General features: G+C 39.9%; 1 protein-coding gene across 1 annotated transcript in view; it reads right to left on the bottom strand.

Moving 5' to 3' along the window:
• The window catches only part of FBXO45 (F-box protein 45), a 20948-nt gene that overhangs the window by 6536 nt on the left and 2008 nt on the right, over window positions 1-12404 (bottom strand). Inside the window, exon 3 of the mRNA XM_006753424.2 lies at window positions 5536-5892. Coding sequence (XP_006753487.1) covers window positions 5536-5892 — 357 coding nt within the window. The remainder of the gene's footprint in view (window positions 1-5535; window positions 5893-12404) is intronic.

Raw genomic sequence — 12404 nt, forward strand, 5'->3', positions numbered from 1 at the left:
GGACAAAGAACCAAGATGGCAGCGTACTCGCTGTCTCCCACAATCACATCAAAATTACAACTAAAATAAACCACCATCATTCAGAACCACCTGAAAGCTGACTGAATGGAAGTCCTACAACTAGAGAAGAAAAGAAGAAAGCACAGAGACTGATAGGAGGAGGGGGGGCAAAATGGGCTGGTCCCACACCCACATGTGGCATTTTTCTCAAATGGGAGGGATATCTCAGCTGCAGAAGCCTCCTGTGAGGAGCAAGGATCCCAGCCCCACACCAAACTCCAGCCCAGGGTTCCAGAGCTGGGAAGAGAAGTCCCCATAACTTCGGGCTGTACAAACCAGCTGGAATTGTGGCTCAGTGATATAGAGGCTGTCCGAGTCCTAGCAGTTCCTCTTAAAGGGCAGGTGCACAAACTTACACAATCCGCTCTCTGAGTTCCAGCGCTAGAACAACGGCTCAGAGGGATCCAGAAGCATACAGGGTGCAACTGGATTGTCTGGCATCAGAGCAAGAAGTGTGTGTGGGGCCTGACCGGTTTGGCTCAGTGGATAGAGTTGGCCTGCGGACTGAAAGGTCCCAGGTTCGATTCTGATCAGGGGCATGTACCTTGGTTGTGGGGACATCCCCAGTTGGAGGTGTGCAGGAGGCAGCTGATCGATGTTTCTCTCTCATCGATGTTTCTGTCTATCCCTCTCCCTCTCTGTAAAAAATCAATAAAATATATTTTTTTAAAAAGTGTGTGTGTGTGTAGGAAGGGGACACCTTTCTCCCAGATAGGGGTGCCTGCAGGGGTCATTGTTCCTATACTGAGACCTCCCCCATCACAGAGCTGACTGGCAGCCGCATCTGAGTTCCTGACAGTGGTTAGCACCTAAGTACCTCCCAGGAAGCTCAGAATTGGCAGACAACACAGTAAGCTGCAATCATCAGAAAAGCAAAATCCAAAGGGAGCTCCCAGGAGGCACTAATCTCTGCTGATGAATGCCCCTTCACTTTCTTTTTTCCTCTTTTTTTTCTTTCTGCTTTATTTGTTATTATTTTAGTCTCTATTTTCTCTTTCATATATCTAATTTTTCTCTTCCCTTTTCTTACTCTATTTTTTCCCCCTTCCTCCTGCTTTCTCATTTTTTTTTTCCTTTTCTTATTTTTTGGTCTATCTGCTCTCTCCTCTATTTCCTTTTCAAATATTTTTCTTCCTTTTCTCTTTTATACCATATCCTTCCCCTATTCTTTACTCTGATTTTCTTTTTTATCTCTGCCCTTTCATATTCCTTTTTCTTCCCTTTTTTTCTCCTTATATTTTTTTCTTGGTTTTCTTCTATCATTCTTGCTCTCTTTTCTCTTACCTAATTCTTTCTTCTTTTGTGGTTCCATTTGTTGTAGTAGGGGTCTTGTGTACCTTTTTATTTTGTATGTTGTGTTTTTGCTGTTGTTAATCCTCACTCAAGGATATTTTTTCCCATTGATTTTTGAGAGAGAATGGAAGGGAAGGTGAGAGACAGAGAGAGAAATATCGATGTGAGAGAGACATGACTGGTTTCTCCCGCACGTGCCCCTACTGGGGCCAGGGATCAAACCTGTAACAGAGGTACATGCCCTTGACCAGAATTGAACCTTCGATCCTTCATTCCACAGGCCAATGCTCTAACCACTGAGACACTGGTTAGGGCTATTTCATTGTGTTTTGTTCTGTTCTGTCAGCACCTCCACTAGGGCTGGTACGATGTGGTTGGGGGTAAGCCTCACAGTCAGCCAGCCTGAGAGGAGATTCCATTCACGAACAGGACAACACTCAAGACCCAATTACAACAGAACTCAAATAACTCACACAAGGGACATTCCTAGAGCATCCAGCTCAGGAGATCTAAGAGATTGAATCACTGGGTCCCACAAAACAATTATTACGTAAGACCAACCCACTGGGACCCATAACAGTTTGATCTAATACATGGAAAAAAATACAAAGGGACAGCAAAAAAAGGAGAGAAAGAAACAACCCCGACATGAAAGAAAAGAAGGAATTGCCAGAAAAGGAACTAAGTGAAATGAAGGCAAACAATTTGTCAGGTAACAAGAACATACAATGAAGTCAAGGCAGTCTCTTCAATAATGGTGTTGGAATAATTGGATAGATAGCCCTAACTGGTTTGGCTCAGTGGATTGAGCGTCGGCCTGCCGACTGAGGGGTCCTGGGTTCGATTTCGGTCAGGAGCATGTACCTTGGTTGCGGGCGCATCCCCAGTAGGGAGCGTGCAGGAGGCAGCTGATCGATCTTTCTCTCTCATTGATGTTTCTAACTCTCTATCCCTCTCCCTTCTTCTCTGTAAAAAATCAATAAAATGTATTTAAAAAAAATTGGATAGATAAATGCAAAGTGATGAAACTAGACCACCAACTTACACCATACACAAGAATAAACTTAAAATGGATAAAAGATTTAAATATAACTCCTGAAACCATAAAAATCCCAGAAGAAAGCATAGGCAGCAAAATATTAAATAAACAAATGGGACCACATCAAGATAAAAAGCTTCTGTACAGCAAAAGAAACCATCATCAACTTGAAAAGGAAACCCACTGTATGAGAGAACATATTTGGCAATGGTACATCTGATAAGCGGTTAATTTCCAAAGTATATAAAGTATTCATACAACTGAACGAAAGGAAGACAAACAACCCAATTAAAAAATGTGCCCAGTCAGGGGACCTCAATGTTTGGGTGTCGACCTATGAACCAGGAGGTCACGGTTTGATTCCCATTCAGGGCACATGCCGGAGTTGCAGGTTCGACCCTCAATGTGCAGTGTGCAGGAGGCAGCCAATCAATGATTCTCTCTCATCATTGATGTTTCTCTCTCTCTGAAATCAATAAAATATATATATTTTTTTAATGGGCAGAAGACCTGAATAGACACTTCTCCAAAGAGGACATACAAATGGCCAAGAGACATATGAAAAAATGCTCAACATCACTAATTATCAGATGCAAATTAAAATGATAATGAGGTACTACCTCATACCTGCCAGAATGGCTACCATCAATAAATCAACAAACAACAAGCACTGGCAAGGATGTGGAGAAAAAGGAGCCCTGGTACACTGCTGGTGAGAATGCAGAATGGTACAGCCACTGTAGCAAACAGTGTGGAGTTTCCTCAAAAAATTAATAATGGAACTGCCATTTGACCCAGTGATGCCACTTCTAGGAATATATCCTAAGAAGCCTGAAACACCAATCAGAAAAAATATATGCACCCCTATGTTCATAGCAGCATTATTTACAATAGATAACATCTGGAAACAGACCAAGTGCCCATCAGTAGATAAAGGGATTAAAAAGCTGTGGTACATTTATACCATGCAATACTATACAGTTATAAAAAAAGGATCTCTTACCCTTTGAGACAGTATGGAGGGACCAGGAGAGTACTATGCTAAGCAAAATAAGCTAGTCAAAGAAAGACAAGTATCACATGATCTCACTTACATGTGGAATCTAATGAACAAAATAAACTGAGGAACAAAAAAGATCCAGAGACATTGAAGCATACAACAGACTGACCTATTTTGGAAGGGGCGGGGGGGAGAGTGGGAAGAGATTAAGCAATGAACTTACATGCATATATGCATTGTCCATGGATAGACAATAGTGCAGGGAAGGCCTGGGGAGGGAAGGAAGTGGAGTTGGGGAAGAGGGTGAATGGGGGGAAGGGACATCTATAATACTTTCAACAATAAAGATAAATTAAAAAGAAAAAAGAAAGTAAAGGAATGGGGGAAAGAGGCACCTTGCACAAGAAAGTAAGCATTAGTAAGTGTAAGAAAGTTCGAGTGGCTATATTAATATCAGACAAAATAGAAAAATAGACTTAAAGACAAGGAATATTGCCCGCCTGGTGTGGCTCAGTGGTTGAGCGTTGACCTATGAACCAAGAGGTCCCTGGTTAGATTCCCAGTTATGGCAAGTGCCTGGGTTTTGGGCTCAATCACCAGTAGGAGGCATGCAGGAGGCAGCCGATCGATGTGTCTCTCTCGTAGATATTTCTATCTCTCTAAGCTTCTCCATTCCTCTCTCTAAAAGTAAAAAAAGAAAAGAAAAAGAAAAAAGACAAGGGATATTACTGGAGTCAAAGAAGGTCATTTCATAATGATAATAGTTAGTCAAACTGGGAGATATAACAAATGATAAGTATATATGTATGTATGTGCACCTAAGAAGACAGCAAAAACTGACAGAACTGAAAAAAAAAATTAGCAAGTATAGTGGAAATTTCAATACTACGCTCAATAAATGATAGAACAGGTAGAAGGAAAAATCAGTAAGGATATAGAAGATTGAACACTATCAATCAACTTGACCTAAATGTCATTTGTGGAATATTCCATACAACAACAGAATACATGTTCTCTTCGAGCACACATGGAACACTCATCAAGATAGATCATATGCTGGGATTAAAACAAGTCTCAATAAATTTAGAAGAATTAAAATCATAGATATGTTCTCTGAAAAGCAAAGACCAAAAGTTTTTCACTACAAAATCACAAGGCTAGTCACAGGATTTTATTGCCAAAGTCCAGACACTCTTCTCCTTAGAGCCTAAAAGCACAGTGAAGAATTCTATGAAAAAAAATCCTTCCAGCGTTTTCTACCTCAGGAAACTGAATATATTTCTTAGTTCTTCTACTTTAGTATCCCTGACTTGAGGTTATTACTGAGGCTAGAGCTTTCAAGCCACATGTTTTTCTGAAATATGCAATCTATAATTCCTTAAAATTTATAATTTCTTATCAGATTACTGTTTTAGACCTATGGGAATCATATAGCTTTTACAAATAGAAACTATAATTTTGACCCTAAAATAACATAAATATGATACAAGGCTAAGATGAAAAGAATTTTAAAATGCAGAAGTTTGCCTGATCTTGCCAGTCTTTATAGAAATTACTGACACACCCAGAAGCTTTGAATCCACAGATTACTAAGTAGCAGAGGATATGTGTGTGCATGCACACAGGGGCATCAGGGGGGTGAGATGTCTAGAAAAAGCAGATTTGGATGTGCCATAAAGGAAAGATGACAATCTAGAGCACAAATTGGCAAACTATGGCCCCTGAGCCAAATCTAGCCTACAGCCTATAAATATGATTTTATTGAAACACAGCTATGCTCATTCATTTACATATTATTTATGGCTGCTCTTGTGCTTTAAAAACAGAGTTGAATAGTTGTGACAGAGACCATACAGACCACAAAGCTTAAAATATTTACTATCTGGCCCTCCCTGTACAGAAAAAGTTTGCCAACGCCAGATTTAGAGCAAAAATGAATTGCTCAAGGTTGAATATGTATTAGGAAACAAATATTGAGATACTAAAAACTTATTAGAGTAGCAGAGAAAGGCCAGTTACACTACTTAATAAAAAATTACCAAAAAGGACATACAAAGCCACTATATAAAATTTTGTAAATTTAAAACAAATTAAGGCATGATTTGACAAAGGCCCACATCTAAGAAAATACCTAGTTTCTCACCTGATATTTTGGTGCATTATTGCATTGTGGAAAACTGCCATTGACTTCTCCGTTATGTAGTAGATTATTGTCCACCAGATTCCAGCCCCAGCTCTGGTCATCACTGCCCAGCAGTGCCACATAACCTTGGCACTGCATAGGGGCCCGTTTTGTGGCAATTCCAATCACTGCCACAGTGCCCAGAGGGCCCTCCCACCACACTTCCCATGCATGGCGGCCCTCACTGAAACCAATCTTGGTCCTTGCACCATCAGTGCTCTGAGCAATGGGGTTTCGATGTAAAGTAAAGCCATTCTTCTTAATGTAGACATTCCTGGAGCAGTCATTAGTGCTGAAGGCATGTTGGAAAGCACGTACCTGAAAAGATGAAAAACAGACCAAAAAATAGAAGTTTGTTTTTTCTTAAATATTAAAAGGTACCCAGCCCTAGCCAATGTGGCTCAGTTGGTTGGCGTGTCATTCTGCACACAGAAAGGCTGTGGGTTCGAATCCCAGTTTGAGCACAGACCTAGGTTACAGATTCAATCCCTGGTCGGGATATGTATGGGAGGCAACTGATCGATGTTCTGTCTCACATCAATGTCTCTTTTTCTCTCTACCCCCCTCCATCCCTCCCTCTCTCTCTAAAAGCAATGCATGTCCTCGGGTGAGGAATAAATACAAATTGAAAGTACCCAAACCTCAGGCTATGTGTTTTTAAATAATAAAGTTACATATTTTTAAGTAATATAATAAACATTTCAAAAAATGGCTAGTTTCAGGATGGGACCCTAACATAACATTTAAAATAACTGCCAACTGTTTCATTTCTGACTAAAATTCTAACCCGATGTATTTCTCCAAATAGACTTCTTAAAATATCAAAAGATGTTATATACAACAATCCATATATTTTAGAGATGATACTGAAATGTTTATACATAACATAATGATATCTGGGAACTGCTTTGAAATATCCAGGGTTGGAATAGGAGATGGGTAGGGTAAACATGAAATAGATTATCTAGGAATTAATCATTGGTAAAGCTTGGTGATAGGTATAGGGAGGTTCATTAAACTATTTTCTCTACTCTAGTTTATATTCAATTATTTTTATATCAAAAAATTGAGATGCACAGTTTTTATGTTGGGAATCCTGTCAACTAAAAAGAATATTTTAAGTAAAAGAGAGAACTTAGTCATAACAGCTCTAAAGTTCTGAAAAATTTTAATAACCACAAACGATATTAGATCCTCAGCCTCCTGGCTAGGTATTAGTCATACACTGAGACAGCACCATTCTCATTTTACCAAATCAAATAATCTCCTAGATAGCATCTAAATTCAACCACTAGAACTAATAAAGAGATAGCTATTCAGAACAGCTTCCCCTGATAGGAAAGGTTAGTTAACCTTCAGTAATTACCAGTTTTTTTAAGCTTCCAAAATAAAGGTAGCATAAAAAATTGCTACTCTGTACAAATAATAACAATTTTTCATGTTTTAATAATTGAAAGCTTTTGGCTCCCCCACTTTTTTTTTTTTTATTTTCTTTATTGATTAAGGTATTACTTATGTGTCCGCTTTTGGCTTTTTTTAAAAAAAATTTCTACTTTGTTCAAACTACCCAAACACTGCCAAAGGCTGGGACCTATTGCTTTAGTTAACCTGATAAATCAACTCCAGAATCACAGAATTTCAGCATTAGGAAGGGCCTTAAAGGTCACCTAGTCTGCCTCTCTCATAACTAAAAGTCAATAGCTAGATGCCCTGGCAGGTGTGGCTCAGTTGGTTAAAGTGTCAACCCAAAGGGTCACAGGTTTGATTCCCAGTTGGGGCACATACCAAGATTGTGGGTTCAATCTCCAGTTGGGGTGAGTTCGGGAGGCAACCAATCGATGTTTTCCTCTTCTCTCTCTCTCTCTCTCTCTCTCTGAAATCAATGGAGGTATATCATCAGGTTAGGATTTAAAAAAATAAATAAAATATTTAAATAAATTAGTTAAAAATAAATAACTAATTAGAGAAAGAGCCCCAAAGAGAGTCAGGTATCCAGGCCTCTCATCTACTGTTCACTTACTATTAGCAGCCAGTACTTCAGATTTTACTGTTGTATTCCAGAGCAGAGAGATTTAATAAAAAACAAACTAACCTGCTTATTTCAGATATCCCATGTTTACATAGAGGCTGTAAAACTGAAGTATTCCTACATTTTTCCCCCTACCTGTTCCTATTTATAACAAACTTTTAAAAACCTGAAAGATCAAAACAGGATTAAAGGAGTAAAACAACCCCAAAATATTAACTATTGCCCAAATAACTCACGAGATTACCATAAAGACAATTAACTCATTATAAAAAATTTCATTAATATGCAACTATGCCTAACCCTAATTCTTATAAATACCAATTTCATTTTCTCTATCCTTATTCTCTTCGTCACACTGACACTGTTGACAACCTCTTTCTCAAAAGTATATGACATTTTCCTACTTCCCAGGACTGATCCTTCATTTTAACATTTTTGGTGACCAATCTACCCCTCCCAATCTCTCCAGCCTCAGTCCTTAACCCTTTGCCTGAATTCTTTCCAGACTTTTCTTTTTTCATAGGAAAGGGAAGCTAGTTTGTTTTTATTTATTTACTTACTTTTTTTATTAATCCTCACCTGAGGATACTTTCTTTTCCACTGATTTTTAGAGAGACTGGAAGGGAGGGGGAGAGACAGAGAGAGAAACATTGATGTGATTGGTTACCATTCATCCCCACACGCCCCAACCAGTTGGGGCCCAGGATTGAGCCCATAACCAAGGTCCGTGCCCTTGACCAGGATAGATCCTTCGACTCTTCAGTACATGGGTCGATGCTCTAACCACTGAGAAAAACTGGCCAGGGCCAGACCTGTCTTTCTAACATAGCATCCTTATTACATCTCACCCCAGTTCAGTAACCTTTGATAGTTCCATTGATGACCATATCAACTATAAGTTCGTCTGTCTGGCTTTCAAAGCCCTTCAGATCTGGTTCCTCCTATTTTCCTTTTTAGTTTTGTGTTCATTTTCCTTGTCTGTAATATCATACCTGCTTTCCTCCTCCCACATATCCTCTAAGATAGTGGTTCTCAACCTTCCTAATGCCACGACCCTTTAATACAGTTCCTCACTGTTACAAATTGAACTTAATTAAAGCATAGTGATTAATCACAAAAACAATAAGTAATTATATATGTGTTTTCCGATGGTCTTAGGTGACCCCTATGAAAGGGTCGTTCGACCCCCAAAGGGGTCGCGACCCATGGGTTGAGAACCGCTGCTCTAAGATCAACCCCAATCTTACCACCTTCATGAAACTATTCTTAACCGGGATCACCCAATCTCCCTAATCTCTCTCTCTCCCCTACCCACCATAGTCTGCATCATACAACACAATTCTGAACACACCCCAACCACTTGATTCTAGTAAAAAAACACCTTGCAAGAAGCTTAATCTATTCTAACCTAAACTGATCAAACCTCTAGGAAATATAGACAGAAGAGCATGTTAAGCAACACCATGGGAATAAAATACACAAAATTCAGACCAAGGGAAACTACAGGGTAAACTACCTGATTTTTTTTTAATGTTTTCATTGATTTTAGAGAGAAAGGGAGATGCAGAGAAAGAAACATCGATTGGCTGCCTCCTGCATACACCCTACTAGGGATCAAGCCTGAAACTCTGGCATGTACCCTGACCAGGAATCCAACAAGCGACCTCTAGGTTCAAGGGACAACACTCAACGAAGTGAGCCACACCGGCCAGAGCTTGACAACATTGTTTGTTTGTTTTTATTTTTCGTTCATCCTCACCCGAGGAATATTTTTCCATTAATTTTGTTTTTCTTTTTAGAGAGAGTGAAAGGAGGAAGGGATGGGAGGGGGAGAAACATGGAGAGAGACACATCGATTGATTGCCTCCTGCATGAGCCCGAGGGGTCGGACTGACCCGGCAACCCAGGTACATGACCTAGGCCCTTAGGTCCAAGGGCCGATGCTCTAACCACTTAGCATACCAGCCAGGGCATGACCTGATTTCTTCAACAAATAAGTTGCAGGAATGAGAGATGGGGAGATGGAGGGTGAATTTATAGACTGAGGTAGCCTTAAGAGACATGTCAACTGTTTGCCATTGGAACATTATATAGATCTTGATTAAAAAAACTGAAAATTAAAAATAAATATTTAACATTTATGAGACAATTGGAAATCTGAACACTGCATTTTTTTATATTAAGGAATTACTGTTAGTTTCTTTATACTTTGGAGATGTAATGATATTGTGATTATGTTAAGTGTCCTTATCTTTTAGAGGTGGATACTAAAAAATTCAGAAATGGAAAAATACACAAATAAATAAATAAAAACAATATATAGTTCCTGTCCCAAGTCTCATGCACAACCTGGACTGTATATTATGGCTAACAGCTTTAAGATCTACTTTAGGATCTAAGTCTGAAATTTGAAGAATTATAGTTAGATGCTAAGTATGACTGGAATAATTGATGCTATTAGGTGACATGGAAAATATGAACTTTGAAAAAGAAGACAAACCCTAAATAGATTAACAGCTCCAAATACTTTCCAGTTTTATATTATCCCAAGCCTGTTCCCATCCTTCTTCCAGTTACCAGACTCCCTGGAAATCTTATCTGACTCTTCCTTCTTCTTCATCTCACTCAGCCAGTCAGTTGACTGTCCACCTATGTGGATCTGTTCTCTGCAATAGCTCTCCCAACCATCCCCTCGTCTCCTATATACACTTGTTCATGCATTTGTTCTATATACTTGTTGTAAATACCGCTGGAATAGGCACTAACCCCTGTCCTCTCCAATTCATCTTATAGCCAAGTTTTCCTAAAGCACAGCTCTTATTTTGGTACTCCTCCATTCAAACATCTGTGGTTTCCAAATGTAGAACAAAGCCCAAACTATATACTAATAGACTCAAGGCTATATTTCAAGGACCTCCATGATATATATCGTTTCAGCTTACCTTTACAATCATATTTCCCACTATTTTAATTCAATCAAATGAAACTTTTCTATTTAGTCTCTCCTCTAAGCTCCAAACTGCAACCGGAAATCTCTTGGATATCTCAAACACAGTCAATCCTATTCTACCCAAATGGAACTAATTCTTAGTCCTGTAAATCTAGTCCAGGTGATCCCTATATTATGTAAGCCAGGTATCTAGGAGTCATCCTTAGCACCTCCCTCTTCCTCACCCCTAATTCACATCTACTGCTACGTCCTGTAGATTTTACTTTCAAAATATCTCCTAAATTTCTCTTCATCTACTCCACTACCTATTTCCTAATTGACCTACCCATATTTCTAAGGTTCCCTCCACCCTGTGCTCCATACTGAAGTTAGAAATAACCTCTTAAGCCCTAACCGGTTTGGTTCAGTGAATAGAGCATCAGCCTGCGGACTCCAGGGTCCCAGGTTCGATTCCGGTCAAGGGCATGTACCTTGGTTGCGGGCACATACCCAGTAGGGAGTGTGCAGAAGGCAGCTGATCGATGTTTCTCTCTCATCGATGTTTCTAACTCTCTATCCCTCTCCCTTCCTCTCTGTAAAAATATCAATAAAATATATATATATATATATATAAAAATAGCCTCTTAAGAAATGCAAACTAATCATATCATCAATCCCCACACGCCTAACCCCCTCTTGCTTACACTTCAAAATGACTTCCCTATAGTTCAGCCCCAGTCTACCTCTTCCATCTTATCTCAAACCTGTCTCACTTTTGCTCTCTATACTCCAGCCACACTGCTGTATCTGTGTACCTCATACTCAGCAGGTTCTCCCCTAGCAGGCTCTTCTCACTTCTTGGCTTACATATCCTTATCCTCCAAGTCTCAGTTTATCATTATTTCTTTAGAGAAGGCCTTCCCTGACCTCCCTACCTAGGTCAAATTCCCCATTACTCAAACTCAGAGCGCCAATGTCCTCTCAGCCCAACCATACCTGTTACTTGACATTTCTATCTGCATATGAAGAAGGCAAGAATATGCACAATAAGCTAAGGGAGGGGGGGGAGATGCAACAAAACCGGAATTCTATGACAAACAGAATTAAAGAGACACACCATCAAGGTGGAACTAGGAAGAAGTTGGCAAGGAAGTAGCCAATAATAGTGGGACAAGGCAGTATTTTGGTTAAGCGATGCCGATGGATATCCTGAGAGGTAGCCGAATGCCCAGGACCACACTCACTTACGAGTCTGAAACATAGCGGAAAGAATTAGAGAACCCGGGTGAAAATAAAGGAAAAAAATGATTATAAATCAGATTTTGGGAAAGGTTAGGTGCATGTGAGCGTGGAAACCGAGGTACGAAAGCAGGAAGATCTAATAAAGCCTGTTTGGAGGGCACAGAGAGAGAGAGAGAAAATAAAAAGACGAGAGTATTGAAAGTACAACAATAGGGTGGTCTGTCTTTAAAGGGAAAGACTATGAAAAGTAGAATGAGTGATGGAAACGTTACCATCTGGTCCTTTAAAAAGTATCACGGAAGTGGAGTGGGTTAAGGAGCCGAACTTGAATCCGAAGAGATGTTTATGGAGGGGGAAGGTGAGGGAAGGCACTGACTGGTCCCCGGGAAGGCGGGAGGGATGGGGAAGCGAGGCGCCCGACTCAAAGAGGGTGGTCTCTTTAAAGGGAAAGACTATGAAAAGTAGAATGAGTGATGGAAACGTTACCATCTGGTCCTTTAAAAAGTATCACGGAAGTGGAGTGGGTTAAGGAGCCGAACTTGAATCCGAAGAGATGTTTATGGAGGGGGAAGGTGAGGGAAGGCACTGACTGGTCCCTGGGAAGGCGGGAGGGATGGGGAAGAGAGGCGC

The sequence above is a fragment of the Myotis davidii genome, unplaced genomic scaffold, assembly GCF_000327345.1.
Source record: "Myotis davidii unplaced genomic scaffold, ASM32734v1 scaffold571, whole genome shotgun sequence".
Taxonomy (NCBI): Eukaryota; Metazoa; Chordata; class Mammalia; order Chiroptera; family Vespertilionidae; genus Myotis; species Myotis davidii.